Source organism: Scyliorhinus torazame, chromosome 15, assembly GCF_047496885.1.
Source record: "Scyliorhinus torazame isolate Kashiwa2021f chromosome 15, sScyTor2.1, whole genome shotgun sequence".
Lineage (NCBI taxonomy): Eukaryota > Metazoa > Chordata > Chondrichthyes > Carcharhiniformes > Scyliorhinidae > Scyliorhinus > Scyliorhinus torazame.
The window spans coordinates 182,880,091-182,907,877 of record NC_092721.1 but is presented as its reverse complement, the minus strand read 5'-3'; the positions used below and the strand labels follow the sequence as shown (position 1 = coordinate 182,907,877).

Sequence of the window (27,787 nt, the reverse complement as noted above, 5' to 3'; positions counted from 1 at the left end):
GTATGAGTACTAAAGCAAGTGCGGAATGAAAAGATTTCATGTGACTGCTCAAAAAATGCTTTACAAGATGACTGGAACCTAACTGTGAGGTAAATGACTGTCCTGTTTCCAGCAGAGATCTAAGCACCGTGCGTGCTGTTCATGAAAATAAAAGCAAAAAAAAAAAGGAACTAATCAATTCCACCTCTGTCGCTCACTGAACACAATGCTGTCACTCAGATTTCATAACTCTCGCCATTATTATTCCTAACAGGCTGATTTCATATGAGCTCCAGGTTCCAGTTATTTGACAGGGAATTGACAGCATATTGACCGAGGGTTTCTGACGGTGAACTATCCTTTCTCGTCTTTCTTGCCCCGTCCTGCACCATAGTGCCTGGGTAGCTTTGCTCATTTACCCCTGCAGTCCTTTCTGACTTAGCACCCTCCCTCGTTGCTTTCAGGCCTCTTCCTACTCTGTGCCTCCCTTGCTCTGACCTAACTTTCTTCAAACATCTCTCAGCCTTCGCCAAGTCTGCAGGAGGTGAGAATACATCAGTCAAAAAAAGAAGGAAGTGAGCCCCCCCCCCTCCCAGATTGAGTCTGGGGCCAGGTGATGGGATAGTGCGGCGTCTTTCTAATGGCTGGTAAATTAGATACAATGATGCTCGAGGAGGGTACAAACGCATCAGGAGCGGGAGTAGGCCACTCGGCCCTTCGAGCCTGCTCCGTCATTCAATAAGATCATGGCTGATCTGACTGGAGCCTCCTGTTACCCCCGAAAACCCTTCACTCTCTTGTTTATCAAGAATCTATCCAGCTCTGCCTTAAAAATAGTCAAAGGCTCTGCTTCCACTGCCCTTTGGGGAAGGGAGTTCCGAAGATTCGCCAGCCTCGGAGAAGAAAATTCTCCACGGGCGGGATTCTCCGATATCGGCGCGATGTCCGCCGACCGGCGCCAAAAACGGCGCGAATCAGTCCGGTACCGCGCCGCCACAAAGGTGCGGACGTCTCCGCATCTTGAGCGGCCGAGCCCTCACCTTGAGGGGCTAGGCCCGAGCCGGACTGATTTCCACCCGGCCAGCTGGCGGGAAAGGCCTTTGGTGACCCGCCAGCTTGCGCGAAACTGACTTTGCCGTGCGGCGCATGCGCCGGAGAGTCAGCGGCCGCGCCCCCCCCCCCAGGACCCCGGAGCCCGCCCGCGCCGCCATGTCCCGCCGTCCCAAAGGTGGTTCAATCCACGCCGGCTGGCATGGGTTGACAGCGGCGGGTCTTCGGCCCATCACGGGCCGGAGAATCGCCGGGGGCGGCCCGCCAACCGGCGCGGCGCGATTCCCGCCCCCGCCGAATATCCGGTGCCGGAGAATTCGGCGGCCGGCGGGGGCGGGATTCACGCCAGCCCCCGGCGATTCTCCGACCCGGCGAGGGGTCAGAGAATCCTGCCCCACATTTCTGTCATAAATGGGTGGTGACTTATCTTTAAACAGTAATCCCTCCAGTGAGACCCCGATTTTGCTTACGGGACAAGGCTGGAGAAATGCACCATAAGTGTTCCCGCTGGGACTGAATAGCTCGTGATTCGCACTTCTGTTGGAGTCGGGGCATGGAAATGGGCCAGCTTCTGCTGGCATGAATTGGGAGCAATTCCCAGCCCAGCAGGCGCTGTAACCACTGGGGCCAGAAGTAATGCCAAAGAGCCTGGCAGATGCTGCTGTGTTTTTAGCTCTCGCCTGACAACACACGCTGCAGCCATGTTGATGTCTCAGAGAAGACCTGCCCCCTGAGTTTGGGCATCCGAGGTGGACGAACAGTTCCATGCCAGTGAGGAGAGGAGGGACACCATCTTCTCCAGGGTGGGCCACAGACCGCCCACCCTCTTGAACAGCGCTTGGGAGCTGGTGGCAGAGGCATAAGTACCAGCAATCTCACCAGGAGGAAATAGATGGTGATCCTGAGGTGTGGGGGTCACTGGTGAGGCCTCAATCCGGAGAGGGGCAGAGAATCAGGGAGAGTTCCAAAGGTCATGGTGCAGGTGTCCTTTGATTGGAATGAGCTCTGCTAATCCCCTGCATCCTCTCCAGTGGGGCAGCACCAACAGCTAATGGGCCACTGATTGAGCTTGGGCACACCCATCCCCTTGCTGATACCACTGGGGTTTGAGGGCCTGGGTGGGCTCCCAGATGACCAAAGGCTCTCTGAGCATTAACAGGACACGGGCCGCACTCAGCAGTGTGATCAGCCAGGAGCCTGGAAGTAGCACCAGAGGGGTGCATTTAAAAGACAGACGGCAGCAATGGGGGTCTGAACCAGGCTACCCCGATCTCGAGAGGGACACCTCGAGTCCACGGACTTGACACCAAGTCTTTCCCACTACTTCCCCCCAGCCCGGGCAACCAGTCCCCAGCAAGACCGACAGTTTTTTGAGGCTTTTTCAGACTTTTTTTAGCCTCCGGATTCTCTTCTGCAGCCATGGTGCCCAGTCCCCGCTTGTAAATACTTGCACTAATTCGCGCCCACGAAACGTATAGCTGAGAGCGGCGTAGCATCGCGGGGGGTTGGAGCATGAAGCGCTAAAGCAGCTGATGATATTAAAATCCATGCTAATGATGGTTCAGCCTGGATCTGCCGACGTGGGATGCAAACATCGCTATTGCCCACACCAAGGGACCGGAGCATGACGTCAGAATTGGTGCCGGGCGCAACACAGATTTTTTCTATTACACGCAATTCTCCGCCCAATCGGGGTTCCCTCTTCCGGTGTCACAAAGCAAATAATCCAGCCCCTCATTTCCTGATACCCCCGCCCCGCACCAGTGACGTAACGAGGTCCCCGCCCAGGAAGGTCAGGAACCTCATTCTATACAATTCCAAAGAATTAGTGGGCAGCACCGCCATATTATCCCCCCACATTTGGAATTACCTGCTCGTCGACATGATGTCACATTGCTTTACAACTGCTTTTATAAAAAACGTGAACCAGGTGAAGTGAACCTGTCGGGCGCACAGATTAAGTATAGCCCCCAGGGGGGGGGAGATGGACATGTCCCAGCACCTGGTACTGCCCCTGGCACTGCTCCCTGACACTGCCACATGGGGCAGAGTGACCCTCTGGGGGGCTCCATTGGAGGGGGTGTACCCTTTATCAATTGGGGTTTTTCCCCATGTGCGTGTGAGGCCTAAGTCTTCTGATTAGCGTATTAGTGGATACAGGCCTAGCCATTCCAACCTTTCCTCATAAGACAATCTGGCCATTCCAGGTATTAGTCTAGTAAACCTTCTCTGAACTGCTTCTAGTGCATTTACATCCTTCCTTAAATAAGGATGATAATTATTCACAGGGAATGTTCCGTGGTTTGGAACTCCAAGATACGTCTAGAGGACATGAGGAGATGAGAACCTGAAGCAATGGCGTGTAGAGTACAGTACCTACGTGAATTGACGTGCCCCTGTGAACTAACATCTCAACACAGGTGGCAAAGTATGACCCGTGGGCAATGCTATTTGCCACATCAAAGGTGCAAAATTGTGCTGCAGTAAGTTGCCCGACCACTCAATAAACACGAACCGTTCTATCATGGCCAGCCCTCATACAGCTTTACAGCTCTTTCATTGTAATTCATGCGCACTCATGCTTCAGCATGACATCAAGTCAAGATGCAACAGGTCACTAACTGACCCTTGGAAAGAGTAACTGACCTTGCAGATTGGGCACACATGTGCTAGAGCATGTGTGTAAATATGCTCTAGCAAGTTACAGTATTTCAAGAGGACTTCTCTGGTTGCGGGACAACATTAAAGAAGACGGATTTAAATGAGAGAAATATGAATAATAATCATAATCTTTATTAGTGTCACAAGTAGGCTTACAGCATCACTGCAATGAAGTTACTGTGAAAAGTCCCTCGTCGCCACACTCCGGCGCCTGTTCGGGTACACAGAGGGAGAATTCAGAATGTCCAATTCACCTAACAAGCACGTCTTTCGAGACTTGTGGGAGGAAACTGGAGCACCTGGAGGAAACCCACGCAGACTTTGCACAGACAGTGACCCAAGCGAGAATCAAAACTGGGACCCTGGCGCTGTGAAGCAAAAGTGCTAAAACACTGTGCTATTATGCCGCCCATGTTCACACATCACATGCTTTTGGTTCCTATGGAAGAAGCCGTCCGGGTCATTCTCATACGCCAGAGCATAGAAGGATTCGAGAAAGGCAAATATCAGGTCCCAACTCAGATTTGATGGGCAGGATTTTTGTTTTGGGGTTGGCACCTAGATGCTGGGACCATTTCCGGGTCCCCACTCCCACATTCGACTGCATTTTTTTTTTCTTTTGGTCAATTAGTGGGTAGAGGGCATGCTCGCCATCCAATCAGGATGGCAGGCATGGTCCTGATGTTGGGGGGCTGACAGGAGGCCTTCCAGCAATCAAAGATTGCCGCAGGAGGGAGCTGCTGAAGTTTGTCGGGTTGCATGAGAGAGCCTCTGTTCCTGGGTGCCGGCTGCAAGTTACCTAAATAAATAGGCCAGAATAGTTAGGGCCTTTGCAATTCAGGAAGAAGGTCTGCCATAGTAGTGAATCGTAGTTTCCAGTTCAGATACATTACTGCTGGGAGGTCACGATAGTTCTATGCACGGCCTCCTGACACACCTCAATCAGCACCCCATGATTAAAAATCCAGTTGGCCCTAATTGAGCCCATCCGTGGCTGAGCAGGCAAACATCCTTATGCCTCCATAGTCCAATTGAAAGAGTCAAATTTATGGAATTTACCTCCCCTTTCCCGAGGCACCACCACCCCCTCTCACATTGACACATTGCTGTCAACAATCTGTATTTTGTGTCAACATTGATGCATGTATTTGCACCTGCAAATCTGCAGGATTCAAAATCCCAGTGCTTGGTTGATAATGCACTAACAAAACAGCCTCTTAAATAGATTCATTGCATGAGACACATTCAATGATATCACAGCCCAAATCACCTTTCACCACTTTGGAATCCATAGAATCCCTGCAGTACAGAAGGAGGCCATTCAGTCCATCGAGTTTGTACCAGCCCTCCGAAAAAGCCCACTCCCCTGCCCTATCTCCGTGACCCCATATAACCTTTGGACACCACGGGGTAATTTATCATGGCCAATCCATCTAACATGCACACCTTTGGACTGTGGGAGGAAACTGGAGCACCGGGAGGAAACCCACGCAGACACAGGGAGAATGTGCAAACTCCACGCAGACATTCTCTCAAGGTCTGAATCGAATCCGGGTCCATGGCGCTGAGGCCGCAGTGCTAACCACTGTGCCACCATGCCGAATGTAACCGTGCCTTATATCCAGCAGATTATGAAACTCCACAGCCACAGTTATTTATATTTACAAGTCAAGAACAGACTTAATTTGACATTGGCAAGTTGGTAGCTTCATTCACAACCTCTCAGAAGTCCAGGCTCACTAGAATCACAGAATTATAGAATAATACAGCTCAGAATAGATCCTTCGGCCATCGAGTCTGCACCGACACATGAAAAACACCTGACCTACCTATCTACCTACCTAATCCCATTTGACAGCACTTTGTCCATAGCTGTGAATGTTATGATGTGCCAAGTGCTCATCCAGGTACTTTTTAAAGGATGTGAGGCAACCCGCCTCACCACCCTCCCAATCAGAGCGTTCCACCCTCTGGGTAAAAATGTTTTTCCTCAAATCCCCCCTAAACCTCCTGCCCCTCACTTTGAACTTGTGTCCCCTCGTAACTGATTCTCCAACTAAGGGAACAGCTGCTCCCTATCCACCCTGTCCATGCCCCTCAGAATCTTGTACACCTCGATCAGGTTACCCGTCAGTCTTCTCTGCCCCAGGGAAAACAACCCAAGAATCCAACCTCTCTTCATAACTAAAATGTTCCATGCCAGGCAAAATCCTGGTGAAACGCCTCTGCATCCCCTCCAGTGCAATCACACCCTTCCTATAATGTGGCAACCAGAATTGCACACAGTACTCCAGCTGTGGCCACACCAAAGCTCTATACAACTGCAACATGACCTCCCTGCTTTTGCAATCTATGCCGTGATTGATAAAGGCAAGTGTGGCATATGCCTTTTCAACCATCCTATTAACCTGCCCTTCCGCCTTCAGACGGACAAACATACCAAGGTCCCATTGTTCCTCGGAACTTCCCAGTGTCATATCATTCATTCAGTACCTCCTTGTCACAATACTCCTTCCAAAGTGTATCACCTCACACTTTTCAGGGTTAAATCCCATCAGCCACGTTTCTTCCCATTTGACCATCTTCAGTCTAGCTCTTATCTATCAACCTATCTGGTTTGAGTGGCGCTACCAGCCGTTAGATACATGCCAGTTTGTACGTGGGCCATTGATAAACTTGGAGACTTAACGGATATTGATATCAAACTTCATGGGTCAGTATGATTTATGGGTGAATATCACAGCCATCGAGTTTTCTGGAACGGTGAAACTGTCAGCCTCTGACATGATACAGTTGTCAATATCAATATAATACAAATTCAATCATTTGATAACAGGTACTGTGACAGCAATGCGTTTTTGACATTGACACACTCGTTTGGTAATCACTGCAACTTTGTTCTCAGGTTTAGGCCCAGCAAAACCTGGCAAAGCTTTTGCTTTTTGTATTTTTAAATTGGAGTCTCTGCCAGGAGCTGTTCTGGTTATTCGTAAAATAAAGGATTTGCGAACATAAATAAGCAGTTAAACGATTTTGATGGAGTGAATCAGCTCCAGAAAGTCAGTGACTGGGGTTATCGAAAGTCATAATATTCATAATCTAATATCTATGCAAATAGACGCCATCTGTGTTCCCCCTGCAGCAGTCAGGGTCTGACACACAGGACACGTTACAGGCTATTGCTTTACAGTGGGATGGATGTGAACGTCCTCCCATTTGCAAACAAAGCAACTCACGCCTAATAGATCTCTGGGTAGCTAGCCGACTGGTTTGGCATATGTTGACACTGGTGGCTTGGAAAGATATAGTGGAAGAAAGAACTTACACTTTTATCTTCTCGAAACTCAGGTATCACAAAGCGCTTCACAGCCACTGAAGCAATTTAGAAGTGTTGATGCTGTTGTGACGCAGATGATTGTGTGAAAGTGTGAATGTGATTGTTGAGCACATTCATTTCAATTTCAGGTTGTGCACCCAGAATTGGAGAAATCATTGGATTATGTTGCAAATTGAAGATGCTGCTGTGTATTTATTCAGGCTAAAACCTACTTATGTAGTGTGTAAAATAACGGGAGAAGCTTGCTCAGAAGCACTTAAAATTGCTTTAGGAATGGGCTGCCTCTACGAATCGAATGTCAGGAGGGTGATGGAATATTCTCCATTTGCCTGGATGAGCGCAGCTTCAACAACACTCATGAAATTCGACACCATCCAAGAGAAAGCAGCCATTTGGCTGGCACCACACCCACCACCTTAGGTGCATCATCTGCAAGATGCTTTGCAGCAACTCACCAAGTCTCCTTCAACAGCATCCTTCAAACCCATGACCCATACTGCCTCTACTGCCTGGGGAAGCATGGTAGCACAGTGGTTAGCACTGCTGCCTCACAGCGACAGGGACCCAGGTTAAAGTCCGGCCTCGGGTCACTTTCTCCCCGTGTCTGCGTGGGTTTCCTCCAGGGACTCCTGTTCCTCCCACGGTCCAAAGATGTGCCAATTTGCTCCTTAGTGTCCAAAAGTTTAGATGGGGTTACTGGGTTACGGGGATAGGGTCGGGGCGTGGTCCTAGGTAGGGCACTCTTTCCAAGGGTCGGTTCAGACCTGATGGTCTGAATGGCCTCTTGTTGCATTGTCGAGATTCTAGATGGATAAGGGAGGCAAACACATGGGAACACCTCCACCTGCAAATTCCTCTGTGAGTCACACACCAATCTGACTTGGAGCTATATTGCCGTTCCTTCACTGCCGTTGGGTCAAAATCCTGTAACTCTTTTCCTAATAGTAAGAAGTCTTACAACACCAGGTTAAAGTCCAACAGGTTTGTTTCGATGTCACTAGCTTTCGGAGCGCTGCTCCTTCCTCAAGTGAATGAAGAGGTATGTTCCAGAAACACATATGTAGACAGATTCAAAGATGCCAGACAATGCTTGGAATGCGAGAATTAGCAGGTGATTAAATCTTTATAGATCCAGAGATGGGGTAACCCCAGGTTAAAGAGGTGTGAGTTGTGTCAAGCCAGGACAGTTGGTAGGATTCGCAGGCCAGATGGTGGGGGATGAATGTAGTGCGACATGAATCCCAGGTCCCGGTTGAGGCCGCACTCATGTGTGCGGAACTTGGCTATAAGCTTCTGCTCGGCGATTCTGCGTTGTTGCGCGTCCTGAAGGCCGCCTTGGAGAACGCTTACCCGGAGATCAGAGGCTGAATGCCCTTGACTGCTGAAGTGTTCCCCAACTGGAAGGGAACATTCCTGCCTGATGATTGTCGCGCGATGTCCATTCATTCGTTGTCGCAGCATCTGCATGGTCTCGCCAATGTACCACACTTCGGGACATCCTTTCCTGCAGCGTATGAGGTAGACAACGTTGGCCGAGTCGCACGAGTATGTACCGCGTACCTGGTGGGTGGTGTTCTCACGTGTAATGGTGGTATCCATGTCGATGATCTGGCACGTCTTGCAGAGATTGCCATGGCAGGGTTGTGTGGTGTTGTGGTCACTGTTCTGAAGGCTGGGTAGTTTGCTGCAAACAATGGTTTGTTTGAGGTTGCGCGGTTGTTTGAAGGCAAGTAGTGGGGGTGTGGGAATGACCTTGGCAAGATGTTCATCTTCATCGATGACGTGTTGAAGGCTGTGAAGAAGATGTCGTAGTTTCTCCGCTCCGGGAAAGTACTGGACGACGAAGGGTATTCTGTCGGTTGTGTCTTCGGAGGAGGTCGGTGCGGTTTTTTGCTGTGGCGCGTTGGAACTGTCGATCGAGGAGTCGAGCGCCATATCCCGTTCGTACGAGGGCATCGTTCAACGTCTGTAGATGTCTGTTACGCTCCTCCTCGTCTGAGCAGATCCTGTGTATACGGAGAGCTTGTCCATAGGGGATGACTTCTTTAATGTGTTTAGGGTGGAAGCTGGAGAAGTGGAGCATCGTGAGGTTATCCGTGGGTTTGCGGTAAAGCGAAGTGCTGAGGTGACCGTCCTTGATGGAGACAAGTGTGTCCAAGAATGCAACTGATTTTGGAGAGTAGTCCATGGTGAGTCTGATGGTTGGATGGAACTTATTGATGTCATTCTGTAGTCGTTTCAGTGATTCTGAGTCACCTCAGCACTTCGCTTTACCGCAAACCCACTGAATTGGGTTGGGTAAGCCTGCAATGACCGCAGCAGTCGCTTCAGGCTCTTCAACCGGTGAATGGGCCCAACGCCTCGAGCATTAAATTCCACCCTAATGTGGGAAGATTAAATCAGCAGCAGTGAATTGCAGTGGGGCAATTAACCATTGGATCATTACTCCTTTAACTCTGAAACAATAAATAACTAAATGACCATTTTGCACTCTTCACTCCCCTGCAGTTATATTTCTTTGAAATGCGAACCCACTGAATTACCCCTGTGAAAATAACACCTCACATACCTGTATACAGCGCATATCAGAGAATCATAAAAGCATAGAGGAAGGCCATTAAACACTCCATTGCTGCGGCAGTTTCGATTTGACTACACTCGTAGTAAAACAATCTATCAGAGACATACAGTTAACACATCCATATTCCTGGTGTGTTACAGCTCACTCAGGGAGTCTGGGTTGATGTGTTAACATTCAACTAATCACATGGTTGACCAGGATCCGCTCCTGTTCTTACCACCTGCCCTTGGCGTGTGTTGGAAAGATTTTCAGGGTTGCCCCCTGATGCACGATCAATGACCACTAAAGCGAGGTTGTAGTCCAACTGAAGGCTTTAATAAGCTAGATGTTACCCCCAGCAGCTCAGGTACAGAATGAAGGCTGCTGGGGTGGCACGGGTTCTTATACCCCGCCTATCAGGGCGGAGCTATCATACATTCTAACCAATAGAAAGCATACAGTTTCCACCAATGGTGCTTCAGCCTATCAGGTACCATAATACCTATAATACCCATTCACCCCCTGTTAAAAAAAGAGTCCGGCGGGGGTGGTGCCCTGAAACTACAAAACATGGCAACATGGTATAATTAGTTATGGAGGTACCGTAATACCTCCGTACAGTGTTTAGTAACTATATACAAGTCTGATAGCGATGTACATTTGATGGTTTATATTTACAGATTACAATTAAAATGAAGCAATCAGTCGATCGGGGGCCCTGGTCGTCCTCTGTGATCGTCGGAGCTTCGGTGGTGACTCCGGTGGAGGCTCGGGTGTCTGTGACTCCGGGAGCGTGGCTTCGATTTAGGGGCAGCACGGTAGCATTGTGGATAGCACAATTGCTTCACAGCTCCAGGGTCCCAGGTTCGATTCCAGCTTGGGTCACTGTCTGTGCGGAGTCTGCACATTCTCCCCGTGTGTGCGTGGGTTTCCTCCGGGTGCTCCGGTTTCCTCCCACAGTCCAAAGATGTGCAGGTTAGGTGGATTGGCCATGATAAATTGCCCTTAGTGTCCATAATTGCCCTTAGTGTTGGGTGGGGTTACTGGGTTATGGGGATAGGGTGGAGGTGTTGACCTTGGGTAGGGTGATCTTTCCAAGAGCTGGTGCAGACTCGATGGGCCGAATGGTCTCCTTCTGCACTGCAAATTCTATGATAATCTATGATCTCCATGGCAGCTTCGGCACCCCTAGATGGCGCTGGTGGGGAAAACGGTTGACCTGGGAAGGGAGCGCCTGCGGGGGGCGTCGGTGGGTGGGTGGGGCCTGGACGGGGCCGGCGGAAGGACCGATCCTCCTGTAAGGTGCCCCGGTGGAGGGGAGGGTGGGACTGGTGCTGCCAGCCAGGTCGGGAGCGAGGTCTCAGATGAGGACTTCCTGGGGAAGACAAGGAGACGTTCGTGAGGTGTCTGATTGGTGGTCGTACAAAGCAGTGATCGGATGGAGTGGAGGGCATCCGGGAGGACTTCCTGCCAGCGGGAGACTGGTAGGTTCCTGGACCGTAGGGCCAGTAGGACGGTATTCCAGACCGTTTCGTTCTCCCCCTCTACCTGTCCGTTACCCCAGGGGTTGTAATCGGTCGTCCTGCTCGAGGCGATGCCCTTGCTGAGCAGGAATTGACGCAGTTCGTCGTTCATAACGAAGGACCCCCTATCACTGTGTATGTAAGTGGGGAACCCGAACAGTGCAAAGGTGCTATGGAGGGCCTTGATGACGGTGGTTGCGGTCATGTCGGGGCAGGGGATGGCGAATGGGAACCGGGAGTACTCGTCAGTCACGTTCAGGAAGTACGTGTTGCAGTCGGTGGAGGGGAGGGGGCCTTTGAAGTCCATGCTGAGGTGTTCAAAGGGACGGGAAGCCTTTATCAGGTGCGCTTTCTCTGGCCGGTAGAAGTGCGGTTTGCACTCCGTGCAGATTTGGCAGTCCCTGGTGGCTGTCCTGACCTCCTCGATGGAGTAGGGCAGGTTGCGGGTCTTGACAAAATGGAAAAAGCGAGTGACCCCCGGGTGACAGAGGGCCTCATGGAGGGCTCGGTGGCGGTCCACTTGTGCGGTGGCATATGTGTCGCGGGACAGGGCGTCAGGAGGCTCGTTTAGCTTCCCGGGACGATACAAGATCCCGTAGTTGTAGGTGGAGAGTTCGATCCTCCACCGCAAGATCTTGTCGTTTTTTTATCTAGCCCCACTGTGCATTATCAAACATGAAAGCAACCGACCGTTTGTCAGTGAGGAGAGTGAATCTCCTGCCGGCCAGGTAATACCTCCAATGCCGCACAGCTTCTACTATGGCCTGGGCCTCCTTTTCGACTGAGGAGTGGTGGATTTCGGAAGCATGGAGGGTACGAGAGAAGAAGGCCACGGGTCTGCCAGCTTGGTTGAGGGTGGCCGCCAGAGCTATGTCGGACGCATCGCTCTCGACCTGGAAGGGGAGGGACTCGTTGATGGCGTGCATCGTGGCCGTTGCAATGTCTGCTTTGATGCTGGTGAAGGCCTGGCGGGCCTTTATCGACAGGGGAAAAGCTGTGGATTGGATCAGGGGACGGACCTTGTCCGCATAGTTGGGGACCCACTGGGCATAGTAGCTACAAAACCCTAGGCAACGTTTCAGGGCCTTGGAGCAGTGAGGGAGGGCGAACTCCATTAGGGGGCGCATGCGTTCAGGGTCGGGGCCTATAACTCCATTTCGCACTTCGTAGCCGAGGATGGCTAGACGGTCAGTGCTAAACACATATTTATCCTTGTTGTATGTAAGGTTAAGGATTTTAGCAGTCTGGAGAAATTTTCGGAGGTTGGTGTCATGGTCCTGCTGGTCATGGCCGCCGATGGTGACATTATCGAGATACGGGAATGTTGCCTGTAAGCCGTACCGGTCAACCATTCGGTCCATCTCGCGCTGGAAGACCGAGACCCCGTTGATGACACCGAAGGGAATCCTTAAGAAATGATAGAGCCGCCCATCTGCCTCGAAAGCAGTGTATTTGCGGTCACTAGTACGGATTGGGAGCTGGTGGTAGGCGGACTTGAGATCCACCGTGGAGAAGACCTTGTAATGCGCAATCCTGTTTACCAGGTCGGATATGTGGGGGAGAGGGTACACGTCCAGCTGCGTAAACCTGTTGATGGTCTGACTGTAGTCGATGACCATCCTATGCTTCTCCCCGGTCTTTACTACCTCTACTTGAGCTCTCCAGGGGCTGTTACTGGCTTCAATGACCCCTTTCCTCAGTGGCCTTTGGACCTCTGACCTAATAAAGATCCGGTCCTGGGCACTGTACCGTCTGCTTCTGGTGGTGACAAGTTTGCAATCCGGGGTGAGGTTCGCAAACAGGGAAGGCGGGTCGACCTTATGGGTCACGAGGCCGCAGACAGTAAGGGGGGGTTTGGGCCGCCAAATTGGAAGGTCCGACTTTGAAGGTTACACTGGAAGTCTAAACCCAGGAGTGTAGCCGCGCAGAGGTGTGGAAGGACGGAGAGAAGGAAATTTTTGAACTCCCTTCCCTGGACTGTGAGGTTTGCTACACAAAACCCCTTTATCTCCACTGAGTGGGAACCGGAAGCCTGGGAGATTTTTGAGGAGAGAACAGCGCCTTACCGTGTCAGGGTGTATGAAGCTCTCCGTGCCCCCAGAGTCGATTAGGCAGGACGTCTCCTGCCCTTTGATGAATATGGTCGTCGTAGCAGTTGAGTGTTCGAGGCCGAGACTGATCCAGAGTCACCGAGGCTAATCGCAGCAGTTGAGAGTTCTTTTCGGGTAGTGCGTGGTCAGCCGAGCTGGGGTCCTGGGGGTTCATCCAAGATGGCATCTCCCATTGGTCGCACATGGCTGGGGGTGCACAAAATGGCAGCGCCCATCACTCCAACATGGCGTCCGCGGAACAAGATGGCGACGCCCGGGGTCCGCACGGGACCCGTGGAGAAGTTTGTGGTTGTGGTCCGCATTCGCCGCCGGAGACCGCAGCAACCGCCCGGGCCTGGCATACCCCCACGAAATGGCCCTTTTTGCCGCATCCGTTGCAGGTGGATGCGCGGGCCGGGCAGCGCTGGCGGGGGTGCTTGGCCTGCCCGCAAAAGTAGCAGCGGGGCCCCTCGGGGTTGCCAGGCCGCCTTGCAGCGCAGGCCTGTGGGGGAATGGGGGAAGCCTCTGGGTCGGCCGCTGCGGGGTTCCACGCTGCCCAGGGGGCTGCCGCGCGGTCGGGAACGTAAGCGCGGGCGTTCCTGGAGGCCACGTCCAAGGAACCTGCTAGGGCCCGTGCCTCCCTGAGACCCAGGGTGGCCTTTTCTAATAGGCGCTGGTGGATTTGTGACGATAGCATACCTGCCACGAAAGCGCCCCGGACTTAGAGTTCCGTGTGTTTGCTCACCGAAACTTGGAGGCAGCCGCAGCTTCTGCCCAACACCAGGAGTGCACAGTAGAATTCCTCCAGTGATTCCCCAGGGGTTTGTCGCCTTGTTGCAAGCAGGTGCCGGGCATAGACCTGGTTTACCGGGCGAATATAGTGTCCTTTTAGCAGCTCGATTGCTGCATCGAAGTCTTCCGCTTCCTCGATGAGGGTGTAAATCTCCGGGCTCACCCTTGAGTGCAGGACGTGCAGTTTCTGCTCTCTTGTGGTGCGTTTTTGGCCGTCTCGAGATACCCTTTAAAGATCGCCGCTGAGTTCGCCGCGTGGGGGGGAAGTTGCAGACACTCCGGCTTGATTCGGAGCTCCATCCTTTCTTCTTAAAAAAACTAGCTTATTAAATTGATGCACGATGTTGTAGTCCAACTGAAGCCTTTAATAAGCTAGATGTTTCCTCCAGCGGCTCAGGTACAGAATGAAGGCTGTTGGGGCGGTACGGGTTCTTATACCCCGCCTATCAGGGCAGAGCTATCATACATACTAACCAATAGAAAGCATACAGTTTCCACCAATGGTGCTTTAGCCTATCAGCTACCGTAATACCTATAATACCACAGCCCTCAAGCTAAGAGTGTCTTACTGCGTTGGCCCTCAACCTGGTTGGCTGCACGATGAACATACCTTCCCTGGCCGTCAAGTCCTGGGGTGGGACTCAAACCTGTAGCTTCAGGCTCAGAGGCAAAGGGCTCTATCCACTTTGCCACAAGACTGTCCCCTTCCTCGACAGTCAGACCAGCTGAACACGCGGCAACATTAGTTTGTCAACATTACTGTAGTGATCTCTGCATGTCATAATACATGATCAGACTATATTAAGTTAGTGCAGGCAACTGAACACTAGATGGCCACATTATCAGGACCTATATAAAGATTTTCCCGCTCTTTCAGAGTGGAGTGTGTATCTGGAGTACAGAGAGTACAGAGCTAGAGAGAAGAAGTTAATAGATATCAGTATTTAGCATTATCTTATTTAATAGTTTAATCTAGAGTTATTTGTTTGTTTACTAGTTTAATATTAAGTAAAAAGAACTCATGAGATTATTTTATATCAAATTACTTTATCATCACTGGATGACTATGTCTATATTTCAATAACTCGGCAAGATAAAAAGAGTAATGTATATATTCCAATATCGTAATATAACAATTACCACCTATGGAAAGGCCTAGGCTGTATCCAGTGGCAAGCTTCCGCATGTCACATAGACATAGAACATGCAGTGCAGAAGGAGGCCATTCGGCCCATCGAGTCTGCACGACCCACTTAAGCCCTCACTTCCACCCTATCCCCGTAACCCAATAACCCTCTTAACCTTTTTGGTCACTAAGGCAATTTATCATGGCCAATCCACCTAACTTGCAAGTCTTTGGACTGTGGGAGAGAAAACCGGAACACCCGGAGGAAACCCACGCAGACACGGGGCGAACGTGCAGACTCCACACAGACAGTGACCCAACGGGGAATCGAACCGGGGACCCTGGCGCTGTGAAGCCACAGTGCTAGCCACTTGAGCTACCGTGCTGTCCAAATCACAATTACACAAACAATGCATCAAGATTTTCAATATTCCCTGTTGGTATAATAACAGCTTTTCAAAAGGACAGGCCTCAAAGTTCACCAGAAAGGCTCAGCCTGGGGAAATTCTCCTGTCACCTCCACAACGTGGCTCAAATCCTCACCCCGTTTGCAATGCCGCGAACACACTGGGGACCCGAGGAAACCCTCCCTGCGTCTTTGACCATTTGTACAAACAGGCTGGGACCAGAAAGGAAAGATCTTCCCCGCCCTTCTTAAATGGTTCGAAGGGGACGCGTTTCTCTGTCAATTGTGAAGTAACATCTGCAGAACGTACCGTCTTTTTCTTTCTCCTACAAGTGGGCTTCTTGCAGCACGTGTAATAATTGAGGGCTGCGTACTCCATCAGCGCAGCAAAGACAAATAAAAAGCACACAGTGACGAATAAATCCATGGCAGTAACGTAGGAAACCTTGGGTAGTGATTTTCTTGCTATGCTGCTGAGTGTTGTCATGGTTAGCACCGTTGTGATCCCTGTTTTGTAAAGGAAGAAATGCCAGTGCAAATTAACATGTGAAGAACATTCCCAATCCATTACACAAATGCCCTGCTGTCATTTTATTACTTCATTGATCACTCAATTAGCTACAGTCGTCTAATGTGAAAACTGACAGTCAAGGCAGAAGCGAGCATAGAGACAGCAGGATAAAATAATGCCATGCCTAACTGGCCGTGGTGAGCATATTCACATACATAACTTCACCACATCAACTTCAAATGTTGGCAGTTGAGGAATGAATGGGGGTCTCCTGGGTCTCAACCCTGCTCAGGGCTACTTCCACATCATCGCAAATGGGGTGTCAAAGTGAATCACCAAAAATACCCTAATCGTGTAAAACTTGTGGTAAAGGGAAATACTCCACTTTCTACTCCTGTGTTTGTGCTTTGGAGCCTTACCTGCCGATCGGGTATCCATGCCTGCAAACTGCAAATTCATAGGCATGCATGCAACTTCCCACTTTACCCCCATCATAAAGTCCTAATGGACAAGCTTGGCACTGGGTGTGTCCAAATTGATTTTTTCATTGCTGAAGCCCCATTTAGCACAGCCAGTAGAAGAGAAACAATCCAGGCAGGAAAAGATCCTGATAGGGGGAAGGTGGAGGGGAAACGGTCTGATATTGAACCAGAAGGTGAAGGTAAAAGATCATTGTCATACGTGTATGAAGTGGCTCCCAAGGAGATTCATGAAAAGATGTGGCCCTCGCACACACTTGGTCAAGATGTTGGGTGGCGGAAAGGTTAGACCTTTAGAGATGCACTAAGACGATGGAAGTCTGATAAATTGGATAGTTGGGATACGATTGAAGTACTAATTGTTACTCCCAAACAGGTTGTGTCTGAAACAGGCCAGCATCCTTAAGGTCACAGGGCGGGATTTTCTGGCAGCGTGAATATCTCCGCTGAGCACCAGGGAGTCCAAGGGAAGAGAGGCAACAGAGCAGCTTGGTGCTGGTGGGGTAGGGAGGTGTTGAAAATGAGGATGACAGCGGGGGTCAGTAAGTTCGTTCTCTGTGATATTTGAGTCCATTATTGGTGATCGGTAAGTTTGCTCTCTGTATCACAGCGCCGAGGTCACGATCCGATCACGGCCCCGGATCACTGTCCGTGTGGAGTTTGCACATTCTCCTAGTGTCTGCGTGGGTCTCGCCCCCACAACCCAAAGATGTTCAGGGTAAGTGGATTGGCCACGCTAAATTGCTCCTTAATTGGGAAACAAAATTAATTGTGTACTTTACATTTTTTCAAACAGTTTGCTCTCTGGCATCTGAATCTGTTCTCTGTGGTCTTTAAGTCTGCTAGCTGTGGTATTTGAGTCTGAGCTGGGGTATTTTATTCTGGTCATGAGGTGGGGTTGTCATTCAGTCTGGAGAGATGGGCTGGGTGGCTGTGATCCTACAAGACAATGCTACTCAGAGCCCAATCAGAGATGCCTCTTACGGCGCGGATTGGCTGCACCTGAGGATTAACTGTGCAGTGAGCTAACGTATGGCGGGGTGACATCAATGACCTCCCAGAGATCTCTAGCTTGAGTAACCAGGGTGGCTATTAGCACAGCTTCTCCCTGAACAATCCTATCACGGCTCCACACTACAGAGTAAACCATATTTATCATGATGTGGAGATGCCGGCGTTGGACTGGGGTGGGCACAGTAAGAAGTCTTACAACACCAGGTTAAAGTCCAACAGGTTTGTTTCGAAACACTAGCTTTCGGAGCACTGCTCCTTCCTCAGGTTCATTCACCTGAGGAAGGAGCAGTGCTCCGAAAGCTAGTGATTCGAAACAAACCTGTTGGACTTTAACCTGGTGTTGTAAGACTTCTTACCATAATTATCATGGCTAGTATGAGGGAAAGGAGGAACCAATTGCGCCTCGTTAGTATGCTGAGATTAATGCTCTTTACACCGATTGGCCCTCAGGAGTTGACCATCAGTTCCAAGGCAGAGTCTCAGCTTTAGGTGTCACGGCTGATAGCTGGTGCCTCGGGAACAAGGGACTTGTGTTTCCCCAGGGTCACCAACACATGAATGTACAGTTCCTTGTACCCCACCACCCCCACTTCCCCAATGCACACCTCACCATTCAGATGTCCATGGACAGCTGTGATGATTAAATGGCAGCTGAATGGAGAACACGCATATTTATACTCCGCCTACTGGGCGGAGCCTGCAGGCAGGGAATACCGGCGAACCTGTAGTACAGGTCCTACCTTACATCACCTAATAAAGGTGCAACAGTGGTTTACCACATTCACCCCCTGTTAAAATTGAGTCCGGCAGGGGTGGTGGAGAACTATATACAGCAATGAATCTATATTTACAGTATTTGAGCAGAAAAAAATGTCTTTTGAAGTCCGGCGGACCAGTTAGAGATTTAACCGGTCCGGGGCCTTGATGTTCCGCTGGGAGCGACGTAGCGGTGGCGGTGATGTCGATGCTGGCCCGATGTTCGGTGACTCCGGGAGTGTGCCAAAATCCTCTTCGTCCTCGAGCGTGGGCAGGGGGAGGATGGATGGTCCTGGTGGGGTTAATGTTGGGAGGGCCGGGGGAGGGGAGGGTGGCGCCGGGCCGGAGGGGTGTGTGTGTGGGGAACCTGCTGGTGCCAGGTTCCCTGAAGGAGACAGTACCCTGGCGGCCGTCGGGGTACGCCACGTAGGCATACTGGGGTTTGAATGGAGCAATTGCACCCTCTCCACCAACAGGTCTGCCTTGTGGAGTTGGACGTGCCTACGGAACAGGACAGGTCCTGGAGCTGCGAGCCAAGTCGAGAGTGGCACCCTGGATGTGGACTTCCTGGGGAAGGCAAAAAGACGTTCCTGGGGTGCGTTGTTAGTGGCGGTACACAGCATTGACCGAATGGAGTGGAGTGCATCAGGGACGACCTCCTGCCAGCGAGAGGCTGGGAGGTTCCTGGACCATAGGGCCAATTGGACGGCCCTCCAAACCGTCCCGTTCAACCTCTCTACCTTCCCGTTTCCCCGGGGGTTATAGCTGGTCGTCCTGCTGGAGGCGATACCCCTGCTGAGCAGGAACTGGCGCAGCACATCGCTCATGAATGAGGATCCCCTGTCACTGTGGATGTAGGCAGGGAAACCGAACAGAGCGAAGATAGCGTTTAGGGCTTTGATGATGGTGGCAGACGTCACATCGGGGCATGGGATGGCGAAGGGGAATCTGGAGTACTCATCGACCACACTGAGAATATACGTGTTTTGGTCGGTGGAGGGGAGGGGCCCTTTGAAATCCACGCAGAGGCGTTCAAAGGGGCGGGAGGCCTTCACCAGGCGCACACGGTCCGGCCGGTAGAAGTGCGGCTTTCACTCCGCACAGACCTGGCAGTCCCTGGTGATTGTCCGTACTTCCTCGACGGAGTAGGGCAGATTGCGAGCCTTGACAACATGGTACAACCATGTGACTCCCGGGTGACAAAGGCTGTCGTGCAGGGCCCGGAGTCGGTCTACTTGTGCGCTGGCACATGTACCTCGGGATAGAGCGTCTGGGGGCTTGTTGAGTTTGCCGGGGCGATACAAAATCTCGTAATTATAGGTGGAGTGCTCGATCCTCCATCTCAAGATTTTATTGGTTTTGATCTTGCCCCGCTATGTGTTATTGAATATGAAGGCTACCGACTGTTGGTCAGTGAGGAGGGTGAATCTCTTGCCGGCCAGCTAATGTCTCCAATGCTGCACAGCCTCAACAATAGCTTGGGCCTCCTTTTCGACGCGGATGAGTGCCGAATTTCTGAGGCATAAAGTGTGCGGGAGAAGAAGCCACGGGTCTGCCTGCCTGATTGAGGGTGGCAGCTAGGAAGACGTCCGATGCGTCGCTCTCTACTTGAAAGGGCAGTGTCTCGTCTACTGCGTGCATCCCGGCCTTGGCGCTATCGGCTCTGATACGGGCGAAGGCCTGTTGTGCCTCGGCCGCCAGGGGAAAGTGTGTGGACTGTATGAATGGGTGGGCCTTGTCCGCATAGTTTGGGTCCCACTGGGCGTAGTATGAGAAGAACCCCAGGCAGCGTTTGAGGGCCTTGGGGCACTGGGGAAGGGGGAGCTCCATGAGGGGGCGCGTGCGGTCAGGATCGGGCCCCAGAACTCCGTTCTGGACCACATAGCCGAGGATGGCTGAGCGGGTTGTGCTAAACACGCACTTCTCCTTGTTGTAGGTGAGGTTGAGGAGTGGCGGCGTGGAGAACATTGGCAAGGTTGGCATCGTGGTCCTGCTGGTCATGGCCGCAGATGGTGACGTTGTCTAGGTACGGGAAGGTGGCCCGCAAACCGTACCGGTCGACCATTCGGTCCATCTCCCTTTGGAAGACCGAGACCCTGTTAGTGACGCCGAAGGGAACCCTGAGGAAGTGATAGAGACGACCGTCCGCCTCGAATGCAGTGTATGGACGGTCTGATTTACGAATGGGGAGCTGGTGGTAGGCGGATTTGAGGTCTACAGTTGAGAAGACCCGGTACTGTGCAATCTGATTGACCATATCAGATATGCGTGGGAGGGGGTACGCATCGAGCTGCGTGTACCGATTGATGGTCTGGCTGTAGTCCATGACCATTCTGTGTTTCTCCCCAGTTTTAACGACTACCATTTGGGCTCTCCAGGGGCTGTTGCTGGCCTCGATGATGCCTTCCCGCAGCAGCCGCTGGACCTCGGATCTGATGAAGGTCCTGTCCTGGGTGCTGTACTGTCTGCTCCTGGTGGCGTCGGGTTTGCAATCCGGGGTTAGATTTGCGAAGAGAGAAGGCGGATCGACCTTTAGGATCGCAAGGCCGCACACAGTGAGGGGTGGTAGGAGCCCGCCGAATTTGAGGGTGAGGCTCTGGAGATTGCACTGGAAGTCCAGGCCTAGTAGTAGAGCAGCGCAGAGGTTAGGGAGGACGTAGAGGCAGAAGCCGCTGAATTCTACGCCCTGGATCGTGAGTGTGACCGTACAGTACCCCCGGATCGCGACGGAATGGGATCCGGAGGCCAGGGAGATTCTTTGGTTGGCGGGTATACCGCGAGGGAGCAGCGCCTTACCGTATCCGCGTGTATGAAGCTTTCGGTGCTCCCGGAGTCCAGCAGGCAAGAGGTCACGTGGCCGTTGATTTTCTCGCTGGTCGATGCGGTGGCCAGGTTGTGTGGATGAGACTGTACTATCGTCACTGAGGCGAGTCGTGGTCGGTTGTCGCTGGCATCGGATGATGGGGAGCCTGGGGGGCGCAGGTCCTGCAATGCTGTTGGTGTCCATGCCCCGTGGGGGAGACAAGATGGCGGCGCCTGAAGATCCTGCGGGGGGCAAAATGGCGGCGCCCATGGGCCGCACATGGACTGAGGGGGAGAAGATGGCGGCGCCCACAGGCCGCACGTGGTCCGGGGAGATGAAGATGGCGGCGCCGATTGTGTGTACACTAGGGGGGTGGGTGCGATAGCGGCGACTGCGCGGGCCTGGCACACCGTGACGAAGTGCCCCTTTTTGCCGCAAGCCTTGCAAAGGGCCGTGCGGGCCGGGCAGCGTTGGCGAGGGTGTTTCTGCTGGCCGCAGTAGTAACATCGGGGACCCCCAGGGTGCGCGGGCTGGCGCATGGCGCAGGCGTACTGGCTTGGTAAGACCCCTGCTGGGGCAGCCGTCTGTGGGGTCCACGATGCGCAGGAGGGGTGGGCCGCGCGGCTGGGGGTGTAGGCCTGAATGTTGCGCAAGGCGACCATCATAGAGAGCGCTAGCTTCTTTGTCTCAACTAGATCGAGCGTGGCCCCTTTGGCGTATGAAGTCCAACCCACTCCCCGTAACGAACGTGCCCCGCATAGGGAGGTTAGAATGTTCAGTGGCCGTAACGGCCTGACAGTCACAGTCCCGGACGAGTGGGTTTAGGGCCCGCCAGAAGTGGACTCACCAGGGAGTTGAGAGCGAGTGGCGAGTACGTGCCTGGCGAAGAGCGTGTTCATCTTCTGTGCGTAGTTTTCTTTGAGAAGCACCATGGCGTCGGCATAGTTCGGGGCGTTCTGGATCAGCGGAAACACGTTGAAGCTCAACCTTGAGTACAGGATCTGTATCTTCTGAGCCTCCGGAACAGGGGTGGTCGCGGAGTTGATATACCCCTCGAAGCAAGCTAGCCAGTGATTAAAGTCCATTTTGGCGTCGCTTGATTGCGGATCGAGCTGCAGGCGATCTGGCTTGATACGGGGGTCCATCTTTTAGAACATCTCAGAGCAATAAATTGATGCACGATCAATTGAACAAAGACTAGAGTTGGATACAACTGAGGCTTTATTGCTCTAAGATGTGTGGCCTCCCACAGCAGCTGGTGAAATGGCTGCTGAATGGAGGACACGCATATTTATACTCCGCCTACTGGGTGGAGTCAGCAGGTAGGGACTACCGGCGAACCTACCTTACATCACCTAATAAAATGTAACAGTGGTTTACCACACAAGAGAAGGAAGCCCTACGCTGATCACCAGCTGCAAGTCAGAGTGGGCAAGGGCAAATTCAAAGAACCACCCTGTTCTGGAGATGGGAGGGGACCTGATATGTGTCAGTATGCTAGTGATGCTGGTGATGTTCCTGGACTGGCTGCTCCCAGGTCAAGATGGCCATTGGGTCAGGACATGGTCATGGTAAATCGTTGAAACACCAACTTCTCTCTCTCTGTTCCTTTGCAGGGTCGTGTACGATTTTGAGATGGAGCCAGTGGAGTTTGCCGTGATCTTGATCATAGCGATGGAGGACGAGATACTCCAGCAGCAACGTGCAGCTGCACTGATGCAGGAGTGTCAACATGATGAACAGCATGCCGATATCAGTGGCTGGAGGCCGCACCAGCGAACGAGGGAGCTTGAAGGTGCAGGCGTCAGCCAAGAGTCTACCGCACTTGGCTCTCTTTCATGAAGCTCACCAACAGTATCTTCCATCAGAGACTCCAGCTAACGAAGGAGCCAGTGAGGCACCTTTGCCATGTCCTCAGACACCCACTTCCTGTGGCCGTGAAGGTCATGGCAACTCTGAATTTCTACACCTTGGGATGATTCCAGGTCTCCACCGGGGAACTTTGTGTGATCTCTCAAGCACCAGCCATAAGCGTATCTGTGAGGTGATGGATGCGCTCCTCGCCAGGGCGAGGGATTATATTAATTTCGACCTGGCCCAGGCCAACCAGCATGAGAGAGCCACAGATTCCGGGCAGATAGCTTGTTTGCCACAGGCTTTCCGCGCCCCATGGCCACAGGGAGTTCCTTTCATCAACAGAAAGGGGTTTCGCACCTCCTTAATGTGCAGTTGGTCTGCGACCACACAATGCACATCACGCTGGCGTGTGTCCGTTTCCCAGGGAGGGTCCATGACAACTTCATCCTTGGGAAGGCTCAGATACCATGGCCGGGATTCTCCGAAATCCTGGCCAAGTGTTGATGCCGGCGTCAGAACCGGCGCGAGCGATGCCAGCGTCAACGCGCCTCCAGGCCCAGACATTCTCCTCTTGCTCGGGGGCGAGAGCAATTCCGGAGAGCTGTGCGCTGCTCCAGTGCCGAAAGTCAGCCCTACACAGCCGGTGTGGGTCTGCACATGCGCAACATGGCCCCGGGCAACATGGCCCGGCGCGGAGGAACATAGGCCCACCCCGGAATGAGCGTGCCCGCCGATCGGTAGCCCCCGATCGCAGGCCTGACGACCGTGGAGGCCCCCCTCAGAGTCAGATCCCCCCCCCCCCCCCACCCCCCAACCAGGATGGCCCCTGCAGCCAGAACGCTGAGGTCCCACCGGGTGGGACCATATGTAAACTACGCCGGCGGGACTCAGCGGGCACTCGGCTTGCCGAGCGCGGAGAATCGCCGCGGCGGCCACATTCAACGGCCCCCGACCGGCGCCGCGGCGGCAGCACGGGCGCGATTGGCACCGACTTTCCAGCCGGAGAATCGGTGGCCCGGCGTCGGAGCGGCGTGGCATAATTCTCGAGCCCCCACCCCCCCCCCCCCAGTGATTCTCCGACTTGGCGCGGGCTCGAAGAATCCAAGCCAATAACTTTCGAGGGACTCCCAAGACTACGGGGATGGCTCCCCGGGGACGAACGTTATCCCCTCAGGTCGTGGCTGATACGCCAGTGCTGGGACACAGACTGCAGCAGAGACCCACTACAACTAGGCACACACTGCAAATTATACAATCATCGAGAGGACCATCGGTCTCCTGAAGATGCATTTCCACTGCCTGGACAGGTCTGGTAAAGCCCTGCAATATAGCCCCAGGAGGGCCTCCGCACTGTGCTTGTTTGATGTGCCCTCCGCACCCTGGCTTTGCTACGGGGTGAGGAGCTGTTGGATGTGCATCTGGAGGAGCGGCATGACTCCTCGGCTGAGGAGGAAATGTTGGAGGGCACCAAGGAGGAGCCTGAAGATGAGGCGGAAGAAGGCGGCAAGGATGTGCATGGGTAGGAGGGCAAGAGATGCCCTGAGTGCTACATGCTTCATGGAGGATGATTAGCGTGGCCAATTGGGTGCCCCCATGCGACCAGGGAGCGGGGGGTGCGGGGAGTCACAATTCAGGGATCTACATAAGAACATAAGAATTAGGGACAGGAGTAGGCCATCTGGCCCCTCGAGCCTGCTCCGCCATTCAATGAGATCATGGCTGATCTTTGTGGACTCAGCTCCACTCTCCAGCCCGTACACCATATCCCCAATCCCTTTATTCTTTAGAAAGGCATCTATCTTTTTCTTAAAAATGTTTAAAGAAGGAGCCTCAACTGCTTCACTGGGCAAGGAATTCCAGAGATTCACAACCCTTTGGGTGAAGAAGTTCCTCCTACACTCCGTCCTAAATCTACCTCCCCTTATTTTGAGGCTATGCCCCCTAGTTCTGCTTTCCCCGACCAGTGGAAACAACCTGCCCGCATCTATCCTATCTATTCTCTTCATAATTTTATATGTCTCAATAAGATCCCCCCCGCATCCTTCTAAACTCCAATGAGTACAGTCCCAGTCTACTCAACCTCTCGTCATAATCTAATCCCCTCAACTCTGGGATCAACCTAGTGAATCTCCTCTGCACGCCCTCCAGTGCCAATATGTCCTTTCTCAGGTAAGGAGACCAAAACTGAACACAATACTCCAGATGTGGCCTCACCAACACCCTATACAATTGCAGCATAACCTCATTAGTCCTGAACTCCATCCCTCTAGCAATGAAAGACAAAACTCGATTAGCCTTCTTAATCACCTGTTGCACCTGCACACCAACTTTTTGAGACTCGTGCACCATCACACCCAGGTCCCTCTGCACAGCAGCATGTTTTAACATCTTACCGTTTAAATAATAATCCATTCTGCTGTTATTCCTCCCAAAATGGATAGCCTCACACTTGGCAACATTGAATTCCATCTGCCAGACCCTAGCCCATTCACCTAACCTATTCAAATCCTTCTGCAGACTTCTGGTATCCTCTGCACTTTTTGCTTTACCACTCATCTTAGTGTCGTCTGCAAACTTTGACACATTGCACTTGGTCCCCAACTCCAAATCGTCTATGTAAATTGTGAACAACTGCGGGCCCAACACTGATCCTTGAGGGACCCCACTAGTTACAGGTTGCCAACCAGAGAAACACCCATTTACCCCACTGTCTGCTTTCTGTTAGTTAACCAATCCTCTACCCATGCTACCACTTTACCCTCAATGCCATGCATCTTTAGTTTATGCAGCAACCTTTTGTGTGGCACCTTGTCAAAAGCTTTCTGGAAATCCAGATATACCACATCCATTGGCTCCCCGTTATCTACTGCACTGGTAATGGCCTCAAAAAATTCTACCAAATTAGTCAGACACGACCTACCCTTTGTGAACCCATGCTGCGTCTGCCCAATGGGACAATTTCCCTCCAGGTGCCCCGCTATTTCCTCCTTAATGATAGATTCCAGCATTTTCCCTACAACCGAAGTTAAGCTTACCGGCCTATAATTACCCGCTTTCTGCCGACCTCCTTTTTTAAACAGTGGTGTCACGTTTGCTACTTTCCAATCCTCTGGGATCACCCCAGAGTCTAGTGAATTTTGATAAATTATCACTAGTGCGTTTACAATTTCCCTAGCCATCTCTTTTAACACTCTGGGATGCACCCCATCTGGGCCAGGAGACTTGTCTACCTTTAGCCCCATTAGCTTGCCCAATACTGCCTCCTTAGTGATTACAATCATCTCAAGGTCCTCACCTATCATATCCTTATTTCCATCAGTCACTGGCATGTTATTTGTGTCCTCCACTGTGAAGACTGACCCAAAAAACCTGTTCAGCTCCTCAGCCATTTCTCCGTCTCCTATTATTAAATCTCCCTTCTCATCTTCCAAAGGACCAATATTTACCTTAGCCACTCTTTTTTGTCTTATATATTTGTAGAAGCTTTTACTATCTGCTTTTATGTTCTGAGCCAGTTTACTTTCATAGTCTACCTTACTCTTCTTTATGGCTTTTTTAGTAGCTTTCTGATGTCCCCTAAAGACTTCCCAGTCCTCTAGTCTCCCACTAATTTTTGCCACTTTGTATGTTTTTTCCTTCAATTTGATACTCTCCCTCACCTCCTTAGATAGCCACGGTTGATTTTTCCCCTTTCTACCGTCTTTCTTTTTTGTCGGTATGAACCTTTTCTGAACACTGTGAAAGATCGCTCGGAAGGTTCTCCACTGTTCCTCAACTGCTTCACCATGAAGTCTTTGCTCCCAGTCTACCTTAGCTAGTTCTTCTCTCATCCCATTGTAATCGCCTTTGTTTAAGCACAAAACACTAGTGTTTGATTTTACCTTGTCATTCTCCAACTGTATTTTAAATTCCACCATATTGTGGTCGCTCCTTCCAAGAGGATCCCGAACTATGAGATCATTAATCAATCATGCCTCATTACACAGGACCAGATCTAGGACCGCTTGTTCCCTTGTAGGTTCCATTACATACTGTTCCAGGAAATTATCCCGGGCACATTCTATAAACTCCTCCTCAAGGCTGCCTTTACCAACCTGGTTAAACCAATCGATATGCAGATTAAAATCTCCCATGATAACCGCTGTACCATTTCTACATGCATCCGTTATTTCTTTGCTTATTGCCTGCCCTACCATCCTGTTACTATTTGGTGGCCTATAGACTACTCCTATCAGTGACCTTTTCGCCTTACTATTCCTGATTTCCACCCAAATTGATTCAACCTTGTCCTCCATAGTACCAATATCATCCCTTACTATTGCCCGGATGCCATCCTTAAACAACAAAGCTACACCACCGCCCTTACCGTCCATTCTATCCTTTTGTATAGTCTGATACACTTGGATATTTAACTCCCAGTCGTGACCATCTTTTAACCATGTTTCAGTAATGGCCACTAAATCATAGTCATTCACGATGATTTGCGCCATGAACGCATTTACCTTATTTCGTATACTACGAGCATTCAGGTAAAGTACACTTATGCTGTTTTTTATGTCGTTGTTATGAATCCTAACACCTTGATCGGTAACTTTTCGCAATTTATTTTTCCTCTTACCCTTTCTCCTAATTTTCCTTGTCTTTGAACCCATATCTCTACATAATAACCTGTCACGTAACCTGCTGCCTTGATCTCCATTAACCATTATACTGTCCATAGCTTTACACTTCCCTTCCCCCCAACTTGCTAGTTTAAAGATCTGGTGATGGGGAGTCCACGAATGGCAACTGCCCATTCAGTGCAGGAGGGTGTTGATGACACGCAGTGAAGAATGGCGTGTCA

The 27,787-nt window shown here is 51.5% G+C and overlaps 1 protein-coding gene across 1 annotated transcript in view; it reads right to left on the bottom strand.

Moving 5' to 3' along the window:
• gabrg3 (gamma-aminobutyric acid type A receptor subunit gamma3) overlaps nt 1-27,787 on the bottom strand; it is a 1,021,256-nt gene that overhangs the window by 4,637 nt on the left and 988,832 nt on the right. Inside the window, exon 8 of the mRNA XM_072477216.1 lies at nt 15,835-16,031. Within this exon, the coding sequence (XP_072333317.1) occupies nt 15,835-16,031 (197 nt within the window). The remainder of the gene's footprint in view (nt 1-15,834; nt 16,032-27,787) is intronic.